The sequence below is a fragment of the Wasmannia auropunctata genome, unplaced genomic scaffold, assembly GCF_000956235.1.
Source record: "Wasmannia auropunctata unplaced genomic scaffold, wasmannia.A_1.0 LD336101.1, whole genome shotgun sequence".
NCBI classification, from domain to species: Eukaryota; Metazoa; Arthropoda; class Insecta; order Hymenoptera; family Formicidae; genus Wasmannia; species Wasmannia auropunctata.
This window is the reverse complement of record NW_012026789.1, coordinates 5875435-5888653: the sequence shown is the minus strand read 5'-3', so window position 1 is coordinate 5888653 and position 13219 is coordinate 5875435. Positions and strand designations below refer to the sequence as shown.

Sequence of the window (13219 nt, the reverse complement as noted above, 5' to 3'; positions counted from 1 at the left end):
TTCTTCTTACTAAAGATATATTTATTAAAAATTTTATACGGAATATTTTATACATATATACGGAACGTTTTGACCTTACTTCTCATACAACAGAAATGTTCGAAATACATAACAATATCCTAAAGATATTACATATCCCAAATATATCTTTAGGGTATCCCTACAATATATTTTGAATACTTCTGCTGTGTGGAATTTTTCATCAGCTGTTAATATATAAACCAAAACTACATTAATCACATTCCACTAATTTAATCATATCGACGTATACATAACACTTTCAATTTTCGTCGTTATATTAAGATAAAATAATACAGTCAATATTTAAATTAAACATATTGCGTTGGAAGTATCAATAGTCGGAACAAATCAAAAATTAACATAAAAGTCAAATCAAAAAAACTAGTCCATATAATTTATTCGTCGGTTTCCTAACTGTCCGCGAATGAATTAGGTCTGGTAATGTAAAAACATGACGAAAACGTGTGTATATTGTTTACTTGGTTGTATGTTCTATTCTTTTTATCGAAATTATATGATGTTATACAATTACGGCGAATTGAAGAAAATTCTAAAACTGAACTGAACTACCAAAACTTACATGGCAATTAATTTGTTAAGGAATGACAGGAAGTTTATATCATCTCATATATAAAAGGCGTGTCTGAGATGAAGAGTGTCAGCGATTAATAAAATTGTATGAGTATATACCATCATAAGCTTAGATGTGTAAACAAGTTCAACAAGACACACAAACATAGAAACAAATTAACAGAAAATAATGTCTTCTACAAATTAAATTGTAAAGACTGCAACGTGTCATATGTAGGCCAAACAAAAACAGTTAAGAACAAGAATTAAAGAGACATAAAAACAATATACAATTAAATCATGATAAACATTCGGTCATCATAGTGTACATATAACTGTCCGAAAAGTGTGAAAACCCCTTAATATTTTGGAAACTAAGCGTTTTTGAGAAAAATGTTTTAGATAAAAGTTGTAGAGCTTAAAAGAATCTATTTAATGATTTTATTTGTTTGGCCTTAGATGGCGTCATCAAGGTCAGGTCAAGGTCTCATTGATTTTTTTAAAATGGAACACCCTAGTTTTGGTTCCAGAATCTAAGCTGGTGTCAAGAGCTTTCTATAATACAATATTTTTTGATTAAGTAAATCTCGAATTATGAACCTTGAAATTACAGTACCGTCGACATCAGTATTATCAAAGTGTACCGCGTAGAGCTTGTCCGGTCGGATTTACACCTTTTGTGTGTGTGTGTGTGTGTGTGTGTGTGTGTGTGTGTGTGTGTGTGTGTGTGCGTGCGTGTGTGTGTGTGTGTGTGTGTGTGCGTGCGCGTGTGTGTTAGAACGCGTGTTTTGAAAAGCTCTTGATGCATTATTTGACCAGTAACAGCAAGATAAGTTATCCGGTCAGTGAAGACAAGATAGATTGATCTGGATTTTTACTTCATAGTAAATAAATTTTTAATTCATAGTAATAGTGTTTGAAATATGCATCATTTACGGTTTGGCCTTATCTTATAAACTTTGCTTTTTAGATAATTCCCAAGAAGAAATCTAAAGGCAATAAAATCGGGCGATCGTGGCGGCCAAGAAATCTGTATGATCTTCGCCAACGAATCACGACGAAGTTATGCTGATTGACCACAATTTCATCAGAAATGCTGTGTCCGCTTTTTATGATCGGATAGCACATTGCCAAACCATAAATTGTGCACATTTTGAATATTTGCTATGAATTAAAAATCCAAATCCATCTATCTTGCCTTCACTAACCGGATAGTCCCCTATACATATATATTTTACCTTGAATGACCGGATAGATTTGTCTTTACTGGTCAAATAATGCGTCAAGAGTTTTTTAAAACGCCGCGCGCTTACACACACACACACACACACACGCACACGCACACGCACACGCACACGAACACGCACACGCACACGCACACGCACACACACACACACACACACAAAGAGATGTAAATTCGGGCAAGCTCCATGCGGTACACCTTGGTAATGTTAATGCCGGCGGTACGGTAACTTTCAAACTTCATAACGAGATTTACTTAACCAAAAAGTACGTTCAGATTCGGCGATCTTTATAAATTAATATCTCAATAACTGTTGCGAAGATCGGAAAATGGTAGAAGATTTTTCGATTCAATTTAGCCCACTCTATCTGCCCACGAGCCCACCTGCGCTTCGCCATTGAGTACCGGACATTCTATATTTGTATGTATATTAGAGTGGACAGAAAGAAAGAAATTTTTGCAAATTGTTTGGTAATACCTCCCAAAAGTTAGCTATGGACCTCAATATGATCTAGGTAAAATTTCATCGAAATTGATTAATATCTTCAGATTGCCCCTTCGACCTTGCAATTAGTAAGTTAAAAAAATAAATTTTTGAAAATCGAAAAAATAGATAATATAAATAAGATTATATGTACTTTACAAAGTCTACTTATATTTATATATAAATGATAAAATGTATAATATTAATGATAAATTTATATAGTTTACTTTTTAGTTTGTAACATGTTATTTTTTAACTTTGAGAAAGAATTTAATAAGGAAAAAGTTGTATCTGAATGCAAAAAAATTTCGTATTGTAAGTCTATATATTAAAGGACGAGCATGACCACCACATGTTAAACATTTTTTTATTGATGGCACTCTTGATATATTTTACACGCTGAAACTTATGGTTACATTTATGTTATGTACCTAATGTGAGTACCTAATGTAACACTGTATCACCGTTAGAACGTTCTGTGTTGAACACAATGTTACATTCTATTATATTCTCAGTGTCTCTTAATGCTGAAAAGCATTCATTGTTAGAGATATTCGCCGGCGTGTGTGTGTGCGCTAACATCTGTTATCTTATTGATATTGCATCGCTATTTTTTACGTAATCCCTATTATTCCGTATAATGCCGTTTATGACGGATTCTCGCTCTTTCTCTCCTCTTAACAAACTGCATTTAGTGCGCTATATTTACAGAAAACGGAAAAAATATCATGGTTGCGTCAAGCCCGTCTTAAACGATTAAACGTATTCCGATTTCAGAATCTTCCTTTCGTAATTTTACACTCCGTGTAAATTGGATGATACGCGCGTGTACGAGTGTTCTAATGTCTATACATATTCTCTTATACATAGTCTCTCTTGTGTCCTTATTTTTTAATTTACACGACATAAAGTCACAAATAGAATTCTATCCAGAATTACGATTTGCAGATCGTTTGTGTTTTAGATGATCTATGAGTTATTATATTTTAGAATTTTATTTGTAATCTTAATTGTGCTGTGTGTAGTATACGTGCATATTTTAATACATTTTCTTCTGTACGCATATATTTTGATTTTCGATCCTCAAATGTGTCTTTTATTTCGGTGTAAAATTTATAACTGTAAAATTCCATCCTGAAAAAGTGGGACCTGGCGACTACGCGTTTAACAGGGAAGAGAAGGGGGAAAATATCAATTTTACACTCGAGAAATAATTTCAGATGTCGCGTATTATTAATGCGCGCACGTTTAATCGATCTTACGAGCGTTCGCGCGCGCGAGCATTAAGAATTATGATAATAGTTTAATCTCGCATTCGTTATTTTCACAGCTGGACTATTGTAGATCCTCGATTCGGCACGAATTCCCGGGCAATGAATCATTAATTATCATCCGGTAAATGCGCGTGGACAAAATCTTATTCTACAGCAAATGTTTCTTCTTCTGTGTTTGCTTTGTCTTTTAAATTTCAGTCAAATTGCAATCGGGGGAGGGGAGGGAAACACACGTTTTGTAAACGAGATTTTTTCGAAATACTCTCTCGCGTTTCTGTCTCGGCGTACGCCGTTCACTTAATGGCTCTTCGTTGTGCTGTCATTATCTCACGGTAACTGATCTGAATTTCCATGACATAAACTTACGTCAGCTTTTCCGACTAGCTCGCGCATTCGCAGGAGCGCAATTTCATTTCATCTTCGAAGTCTTGCACTTGTCCGCGCACAGTAACGTCCGCGAGTGATTGATCGAACGGCTGATAACGGCTTGGTTTTTACAGAACGCGGATCTGCTGCCTTCTTTGACTTGTTTTTATTACATGAAGCATAATTGACGAGGAGGAAAGAGCCGCATGCAGATCGTACGTATCGGAAGGTAACGAGTGCCAATGCGAGTTTCAAGTGACCGACGACAGATCCTGAGATTGGCGATATAAATGGGAAAAAAGGTATGCGAGAGAGATGATCAGAAAATAGCGAGGAATGTACGTTAGAAGAAGATTAATGAATAGCGGCGTTTAAGCGGCACGAATCTGATTTCTTCGTAACGTTTCTTCGAATCGCGTGATATGTTGAAAATTAAATTAATGTTAGTACACGAAAAGAACAATTTTGCTGAATTTAGATCTGAAAATAATTTTTGTTTAATAATCAAAATAATTTTGTGCAAAAGTTAAAATGATTGCTAGAATATCAAAACATTTTATAGAAATACTTATCAGTTTTAACATTCCAACAAATTATTTTGATGATTCTATTAAAAATTATTTTTAGATTTCTTTTTAGTAAAATTTTTAAACCTTTCAACAAAATCGTTTTTTCCGTGTACAAGCAACACAGTTACGTTCAAAATACATTTAATTAACATTACAAATCGTGTAATAAATAAAAATGTATAAACTGAAAAATAAATGTTTAAAATTTGATACATTTTTTAAACTATTTAATAAACATTATAAAAATGTTTTATAAGATATTTATAACGTCTATTTAACGTTTCTTTTTCAGCTTCTAGTTTAAAATACCGTTCCTGTATGTATAACATTTTAATAAATTAATCTATCAATAAATCTATATTTAGATCGAGTTAATGACGTCTATTTAACGTCTTCATAGATAAAAACGTGGGTTAAGTTTTTTTAAATGTAAATACTTGAGGGTTTTCCTCGTAGTAATTACCGGCTGCAACAATTCTTGGAATAAGCGATGAATAGGTAATGTGCCTGAGTATAACATAATGTACCGCGTTAGTCAATTTTTCATCGACTTTTAATTTCAGGACCATTGAAATAATTATATTGAATTCTTAAGCTGGAAATGCTAGAATAACAAACTTTTTTGCATCATATTTGAGCATTTTAAATAATTATTTCAACATAATTAAATTTTTAGATCTGTATCTACTTAAAAATTTTTTAATATTTTAGTAAAACCGTTCTTTCCATGCAAGCATTTTCGTGTAATGCTTCAAACAGAACGATATTTTCGTAATTTTATTCACGGATATTATAGATAAGAGATTCCGCCAGCTTTATATTCTTCGCCGGAAGAGAAAATGGAGACTATATAAGCGAACTACATCTGAACAGTAATTGCAATAATGTTTCAGGAGTCCTACATGATCTCGAGCGGCGTGATAAATCGCGCCTTTGTCGTAGACGAACCGGTAAATCAGAATGGCATCGAAGCTAATGGTCCCACCACTCATGAAACTAACGCGGTAATTATCCTTCATACAAAAGCGAAAAATTTGTAATACTACTGAAAAAACAGGGAAAAAAGCGAGAAAAAGCTTCTTAAATAGTCTCAAACAAATAATACGAAAACGAAAGCTTTCGATCAAATTTTTGTTTTCAATTTTTAAGTGATGTACACGACGATTAGGTAAAAAAAGAGTTTGCACAGCGTGTCTGCTTTAGGAAAATATTTTACAGAAAGAGGAAGTAATATATTTCCCTCGTGGCTCGGAAACACAGTCGTTTTTGTTTGCGTCACTGTAATTAATAAAATTGACAATATCAAAACATTAATTATTTTTAAAAATTGTCCCGGACAATGGATGGTCCCAGCTGTGTAAACACTGCTTTTTCCTTCGCTCGCTCGTTGCACGCGTGTATATTTTTCATACAGCGGAAACCGGAGCGCCAACAATGGGGAAACGATAGAGAGTTCCTGCTGTCCTGCATCGCGATGTCGGTCGGTCTCGGTAATGTATGGCGATTTCCGTTCACGGCGTACGAGAACGGCGGCGGTGCCTTTTTGATACCGTACATCATCGTCCTGATCGTCGTGGGGAAGCCGTTTTATCTGCTGGAGATGATCTTGGGACAATTCTCCAGCCGGTCAGCCGTGAAGATCTGGGATCTCGCGCCGGCGTTCAGAGGTGCGATGTGCGGTGATGACGCGGTATTCACGGCGCGTCCCGTCGCGTGTTTCTCGCAATTCCCTGTGCGCTTTGATTTTATCACATTAGATTTTCGTAAAAAGTTTTACAAAATTGTAAAAGTTATAGTATTACAACGCAAAGATAAAATTAAATTCGTATCACGGAAAGAACAATTTTGCTGAATCCAGATCTAAAAATAATTTTTGTTTAATAATCAAAATAATTTTGTACGAAAGTCAAAATAATTGCTAGAGTATCAAAACGTTTTATAGCAATGCTTATCAGTTTTAATATTCCAACAATTTATTTTGATGATTCAACAAAAAATTATTTTCAAATCTGTATTTAGCAAAATGTTTAAACCTTTCAACAAAATCATTCTTTCCATATAGGCGTCGGCATCGCACAATTTATAACACTGGTGGCACTGGGGTCCTATTATTGTTCACTAATGGCGTTGACACTGTTCTACTTCGGTGCCTGCTTTCAAGAGGAATTACCGTGGGGAAGATGCTGGAAGGAATGGGGCGAGTTGTGCGTAGACTCTTCACCCGGCAATCACAGCGCTAGACTCGAGAACGTCAGCTACACCAGTTCCGCTGAGCTGTATTTCTAGTAAATTATTTAGAAACAATAGTCAAATTAGCTATTTATTTCCGTAAGATTATTTACGTAAGATGTCTTGAAACTTACCAGATGAATTTTCATACAAAATTTTAGAAAATGAAATGGATAACAACTATATACATATTTTAAATAAAGAGTTTACCTTAAGGGGGTATTCTAGTGTGAACGTCCGTTTTTGAGGTGATTTTTGAGAATTAATTTTTTAAAAACGGTTAAACCTAGATGTAATGTTTTGTTTTTACATTTATACATATTTTAAAGTAACTTCTCAATTTTTTTTAATGCTTTTTATTGAGAATTACATACGGCACAAATGGACGCGCAGGTCATGTTTTGAAATTCCTCTTCTATCGGGCGTAATGATTGCGGCCGTCTTTGTCATCTCAAATAAACAAATTTTTTTTATTTTATTCTTTACAAATGTGGTTATCGCTCAAACCTCTAGTAAATCATTTGTAGAACAATTGACAAAATGGCGATGCTTGAAAAAAAATAGTTCGATTTTTGATAAAAAATATTTAATTTTCACGGTCCGGAAAAATAGTAATTTTCAAGAGATCAAAAAGTTGGAGGTTCAGGCGATAGCCTAATATGTGCACTATATGTATGCAAAAGCGCAAATCGATCGGCCCAGTAGTTTGTGAGAAAAATACACGCCCGATTTGAAAAATATCGTTTCGAGAAAAACGCGTTTAAAGTTTCTCATGCGTTTACAAGGTAGATAATGAGTAATTTCAGTAACTTACCCTTAGTCAGTTATACTAGGACTGTAGGATACCTTTCTCAGCTATATATAGCACCATTTGTAAAGAAATACTACCTGACACGCAAAAAATCCGTCTACTGCATGGAAATCACGGGCGACAAGCCGCATGGACGCGCGCAGGGGCTACGTCTTTAAACCTCTATAGCTCGGTCAATTTGACGAATTTCATCTTAATATTTTAGAAACACATTTTCAAGACCCTAAACTATAAGAATATGCAAAAAATAAATCGATTTTTTTTACCGGTCACACTATAGAATACCCCCTTAATAAAATTTTAAGTCGAAATTGAGTTATAAAGATACATATACGGAAAGAACGATTTTGCTGAAATTTAGCTGAATACAGATTTGTGTGAAAATAATTTTGTTGGAAACTCAAACTGATTGCTATAATATCAAAACGTTTTGCAGCATTATTCATTGTGCTTGAGTATTCAACATTATTTTAATCTAACAAAATAATTTTCAAATCTGTGCCTAGCTAAATTTTAGATATTTTAACAAAATCATTCATCGCGTGTGTTTAATGCAAAAGAAAGAAGTGTTTAAAAAAGAAGATTAACATGTTAAGCAACAAATAATAAATCTTCTCGGCTAAAGTTTGTTCCAAATTAGCCAAGAAATATTCAGGACATCCAATAATTTTGGGACAATTTGTATTATATGAAAATGATAAAAAGCGAACAAAATAATAACGAGATAGCGAAGAGATTCACTTTTATCCAGCAAAGAGGTCCTACGGGAGAAAGACAACATTGACGACGGCCTCGGTGCACCGGATTGGCGTCTGTCGATCACGCTCTTCGCAAGCTGGCTGACGGTCTTCCTCGTGGTGATACGCGGCATACGCAGCTCCGGCAAGGCGGCGTATTTCCTGGCCATATTTCCCTACGTGGTCCTCATCGTGCTGCTTGTTAGGGCGGTCACGATGGACGGGTCTGTCACCGGTATCCTGTACTTTATCACTCCGACGTGGGAGAAGTTGTTGACGCCGACGATTTGGTACAACTCCGTCGCCCAGTGCTTCTTCTCGTTGACCGTTTGCTTCGGCGCCGTCGTCATGTTTGCCTCGCACAACAAGTTTCACCATGATGTGTATCGGTTAGTTAAGGACACGTTCTGACTTCTGTTTCCATTCCGTAAATATCTATCGACCTCAGAGAATTTGCTTATATCCTTATACAGAAGTCTCATTTAATACTAGCAAATACTGCACACGGAAAGAACGATTTTGCTGAAAAAATTTTGCTAGATACAGATCTGAATATAAATTTTGTTGGACCATCAAAAAAATTATGTTGAAACGTCAAAAAATTTTGACATTTTTCGCAAGCATTTTGTGTTTCTAAATGTATGCGAAAATTACTTATTTTGAGTATTAAAGACACTTATTCAGTGCTTTTAACACTCAAAATAAGTACCTAATTAGTTACTACATTCTAGTATCGAATTTCTGTAAGAAAATCTTTTCTACTTTCGTTGATTGGAATTTTTGACATAAATTATTTGATATTTGGTTATATCCGTACTCATGGTGTTTACCCTGCACCCATAGATTATATAATCATCTTTATTCTGAAATAACTTATGCCTACTGCTTCAGTATTTTGCGATGATTCATCCATTGGTATATTTCTAATTGATCAAATTTCTTTGCAAATCACCGTATAATCGTGTTTTTCTCTGATATAAAAAGAAATATGGCTGAGTAAATATTTATAAACAAATATATGTTAATTGAGTATGCATGTTTGATTTTTATTCAACAACTTTCAAATGTGTTCCACGCATTTACGCTTCAATCAGGGATGCGATGATCGTAACGACTCTGGACACCTTTACCAGTTTGCTGGCCGGCTGCACGATTTTCGCCATCCTGGGCAATCTCAGCCACGAATTGGGGAGCGAGGATGTCGGCACGGTGGTTCGGGGCGGCGTCGGACTGGCGTTTATCTCGTATCCGGAAACGATCGCCAAGTTCACGGTCGCGCCGCAGTTCTTCGGCGCCGTGTTCTTCGCGATGCTATTCGTCCTGGGTATCGGTAGCGAAGTCGGCCTCGCCTCCGCCATAATTTCCATCGTGCATGATCAGTTCCCAAAGGTCAAATACTGGCACGTAGCGGTCGGTACCTGCCTCTGCGAGTTTTTGATCAGTCTCATATACGTCACGCCGGTATGCCAATTAAATGCGATGTTTACGATATATGATGTTTTTTGGCTAAACGGGCGCCGTTATCTTAATTAATTGAAACGAGTGTTCGCAGGGCGGTCAATTCATGATAACCTTCGTTGATTATTACGTGACATCATTTATCGCTTTTCTACCAGCTGCTTTCGAAATGATCGCTGTCGCTTGGTCGTACGGTACGTTTTTCATTCTTCGCTGCGGAAATTTGACATCCGTCAGTTAACCGATCATTATCAAGATGAGATTTAAAGCGAGCGATTTTAGGACTGGGTAACTTCTTGAACGACGTCGAGTTTATGCTGAAGAGACGGTTGTCGATATTCTGGCGAGTCTGCTGGAGCGTCCTTACTCCCGGAATTATCCTTGCAATCTTCGTTTATACATTCGCCAACCTCGAACTATTGAAATACAACAAGAAATATTATCCTTTTCCAGTTTACGGTGAGTTATTAGAACCTTTAAAGGACAGGTTGACTTTTTAACTCTTACAGCTTTTTTTTAAATAAGTTTTATTTATAATTCATTGTATTTCTTGCCTCAAAACGTGACATACCTATTGTTTAGAGAGAAGTCAAATATATTGGCTTTCCGTCCTCTACTGTAACACGTCAATATTTAAAAATTGATAAATAGTTTAAAATTTGTTATAAAGGATTTTTAAGTTTGCTCAAATTCAAATTTGATATCAAAAATTCAACAATTAAAATGGCAAATCCAATATAACGGCTTAATAATTGAAAAAATAAATTTTCGTAAATGTTTTTGACTTTGAAATATATGTATACATCAAATTTTGAAAATTCTAAAAGAAGAAAAAGAAATTAATATATTTATATATCACATATTTCGTCGTACACGGCTAGGATTTAGTGTATTTTATGATAGTACGGAATGCATTGTGAATTTACTCTGCGGATTGTTTTTACATTATTTTTTATCTTTTATGTTTTATATTTTTTTGTTTTATCACAACAAGTATTAATCATAAAAGCTGGTAAAGAGGTTACAATATGCTTATAGTATGAAAAATAGCGTCAATATATTGGCACTTCCGTCCTGTAAACATCAAAACCGGATAAAATTCCGATGCTTAAAGAATTTTTTTCAATCTTTTTCTTTCATAAAACTGTTGATTTGTAAATTTTTATTTCTTCTGTATTATTATTTTTATTTTTAATTATTCAGGAAAAATTTTATTCTAAAGGATAACGTGTACCCTCATAATAATAATAATTTGACGACTAATTCAGTTCTCATATTTCTTCTACGAATAGTCGTAGGTTGGATCCTCTTCTCTATCGCTATTATCCAAATACCTTTGTGGATCGCTATTGCGATATTCAAGAAGAGACATCTTCCTTTCCGAAAAGTAAGCGACACGGTCAACATTCACGTGAAATTACGGGATACCATTCCACTTTAATATTGTCACATCTACCATAATTGTATTTATCTCTTTTAGATGATCAGACAGGCCTTTCGACCGTCGAAATTATGGGGTCCGAGCAACGCGGAAGATCGTAGAAAATGGCTGGCCTTCCGAGATCAATGCGACGCGGAAGAGAAATGATATCGGGAATGTAAATCGTTGGCAGGTTCACTCCAAGGTCTGTTCCGTGTAATTTTCGAGAGACGACGTTCCGACGTTTCAATGTGTTGTCGTTGAAGTTGATGAAGTGACTTTGCAATAATAACTGCCACGTGTCACATTCACTGTTTTGCAACTGATATGACTTAAGTGTACAACTTACTGTTACAATTACCGGCATGTATTATATGTCATTAGTCATTATGATGTCACGGCAACCATACGTAATGATAATAATTAAGTGTCGTTTCTTGTGTTTTGTGCAAGTCGCAACTCACTCGTCCTTGCTACGTATATACCTATATAACTGTACATTCTTTAAACTTTACGGAGAATGAAATCGTGTGAATCTGACGATGTGTCGCCATGACCTAACTGACGAGTAGCACACCGTATGCAACAAGGCGTTAAATTAAAGTACCTTGGTGGAAAATTTTTCTTAGAATTCTTTATGTTACTCCTTTCAGAATTTCTATATAAATATAAATTCAAAATTTTATAAATTTTTACAAAATGTTTCAAATCTTTTATAAGAATTGGAACATTTTCTTAGAAGTGCAGAGAAAGTCTACATTTTTCTAAAATTCTTTATATACGTGAATTCTGAAATATTTTAACACGGAAAAAAAATTGCTGTTGCCACAGCCTAATAATTGTGATATGAATTTTCGGCCATCAATTTAGAAGAGTTATAGGAACTAAAATACTTTGGAAGTGATTTATATAGTTAACTGAACTCTCAGCCTCAATGTTGTGACGTGTAACTATATCATATATATATATCTCAATTATACTATTTGTTGTACAGACCATACTAGAGAGATAACAATAATGTTTCGGTTGAGGCAACCACATATATGAAGATATTCTAACCGAATAATTATTTATCCTAAACACTACGGTTGTGACAACCGTACTGATGAGCATACCTTAACAGATGAATGCCATGTAACATCAATATAACTTAAATTCACAAGCATTTCTTTTCCAAACATAGAGAATATTGTTGTAACATCCACAGCAATTTTTTCCGTGAACATTTCTCATTCTGTAAAATCTGAAGAAGTTTAAAAAGGTATTTTTTTCGTAAATTTAAAATTTTAATAAATAAATTAATTAACAAATTTTTAAATACTATGAGACATTATAAGAATTTTTTTACCAGGGTGAGTGACATTTATAGATATTAAAACACTATTGTATTTAGCGATGTTCCTAAAAAAAAATGTTAAGAAGAAGAATTAAAATACAATAAAATATTTTACATCTTTTATTAGTTTCTTACGAGAGGAATGCCGAATGATAGTAGCAGCATGTACATAATTATCAATAATTGACTGCACAAATTATGAGAATTATACATCGAGATTTTACATTGATAAGATTTTAAATTTACGCAGATACTTCAGATGTACCATTATGCAAGTACATGCGCAAAATAAATGCCTATAGTCTATTTTTGTGTCTCTCTCCTTTCGACGCTGTGAGAAAACCCACCGGTTCTCCTTTCGCTTAGAAAGGTCTCGCGTCATTGCGCGCGAAGCGTGACGTACGATGACATCACGCAACTGTGACGTGCGGAATTATAACTACGTATATAAAATATAAAGAGAAAGAGAGAGAGAGAGAGAGAGAGAGAGAAAGAGAGAGAGAGAAAGAAAGAGAGAGGGAGAGAGAAAAGCCTTTCGTCGTCCGTGTGTCGTGTATAAATCGCGGAATCTCCCATCCCTTCCTAAAATTATTTCGCACGTCTCTTCTTCGATCGACCAACCTGGTAATCCCTATTCCCCCTACTTTCCGTCGCTCCGTTTTTTCTTTCGCAAGTTTATCCCTTCCTGCCGGATCGTACCT

General features: G+C 34.9%; 1 protein-coding gene across 5 annotated transcripts; it reads left to right on the top strand.

The window, feature by feature from the left end:
- The first annotated feature begins 3117 nt into the window (after positions 1 to 3117).
- On the top strand, positions 3118 to 11802 carry LOC105460612 (sodium-dependent nutrient amino acid transporter 1-like). Of its 5 annotated transcripts, none has more exons than XM_011707126.1 (11): positions 3118 to 3146; positions 4093 to 4260; positions 5421 to 5531; positions 5942 to 6194; positions 6590 to 6812; positions 8319 to 8693; positions 9399 to 9765; positions 9857 to 9956; positions 10045 to 10221; positions 11055 to 11149; positions 11243 to 11802. In XM_011707126.1, the coding sequence occupies exons 2-11, from the start codon at positions 4249 to 4251 to the stop codon at positions 11348 to 11350; spliced, it is 1821 nt and encodes a 606-aa protein (XP_011705428.1). In that variant the 5' UTR covers positions 3118 to 3146; positions 4093 to 4248; the 3' UTR covers positions 11351 to 11802. The 5 variants fall into 5 exon arrangements, with proteins under 5 accessions (XP_011705428.1, XP_011705413.1, XP_011705421.1 ...); XM_011707111.1 differs by lacking the exon at positions 3118 to 3146 and adding an exon at positions 3155 to 3293; XM_011707119.1 differs by lacking the exon at positions 3118 to 3146 and adding an exon at positions 3332 to 3924.
- The last annotated feature ends 1417 nt before the right edge of the window (positions 11803 to 13219 follow it).

What these genes read in the sequence shown, in the direction of transcription:
- LOC105460612 (XM_011707126.1), top strand. An exon ending in TCCGCTGAGCTGTATTTCTA is followed by an intron (nt 6,813 to 8,318) that starts GTAAATTATTTA and finishes ACTTTTATCCAG; the next exon opens with CAAAGAGGTCCTACGGGAGA. An exon ending in TTTCACCATGATGTGTATCG is followed by an intron (nt 8,694 to 9,398) that starts GTTAGTTAAGGA and finishes CGCTTCAATCAG; the next exon opens with GGATGCGATGATCGTAACGA.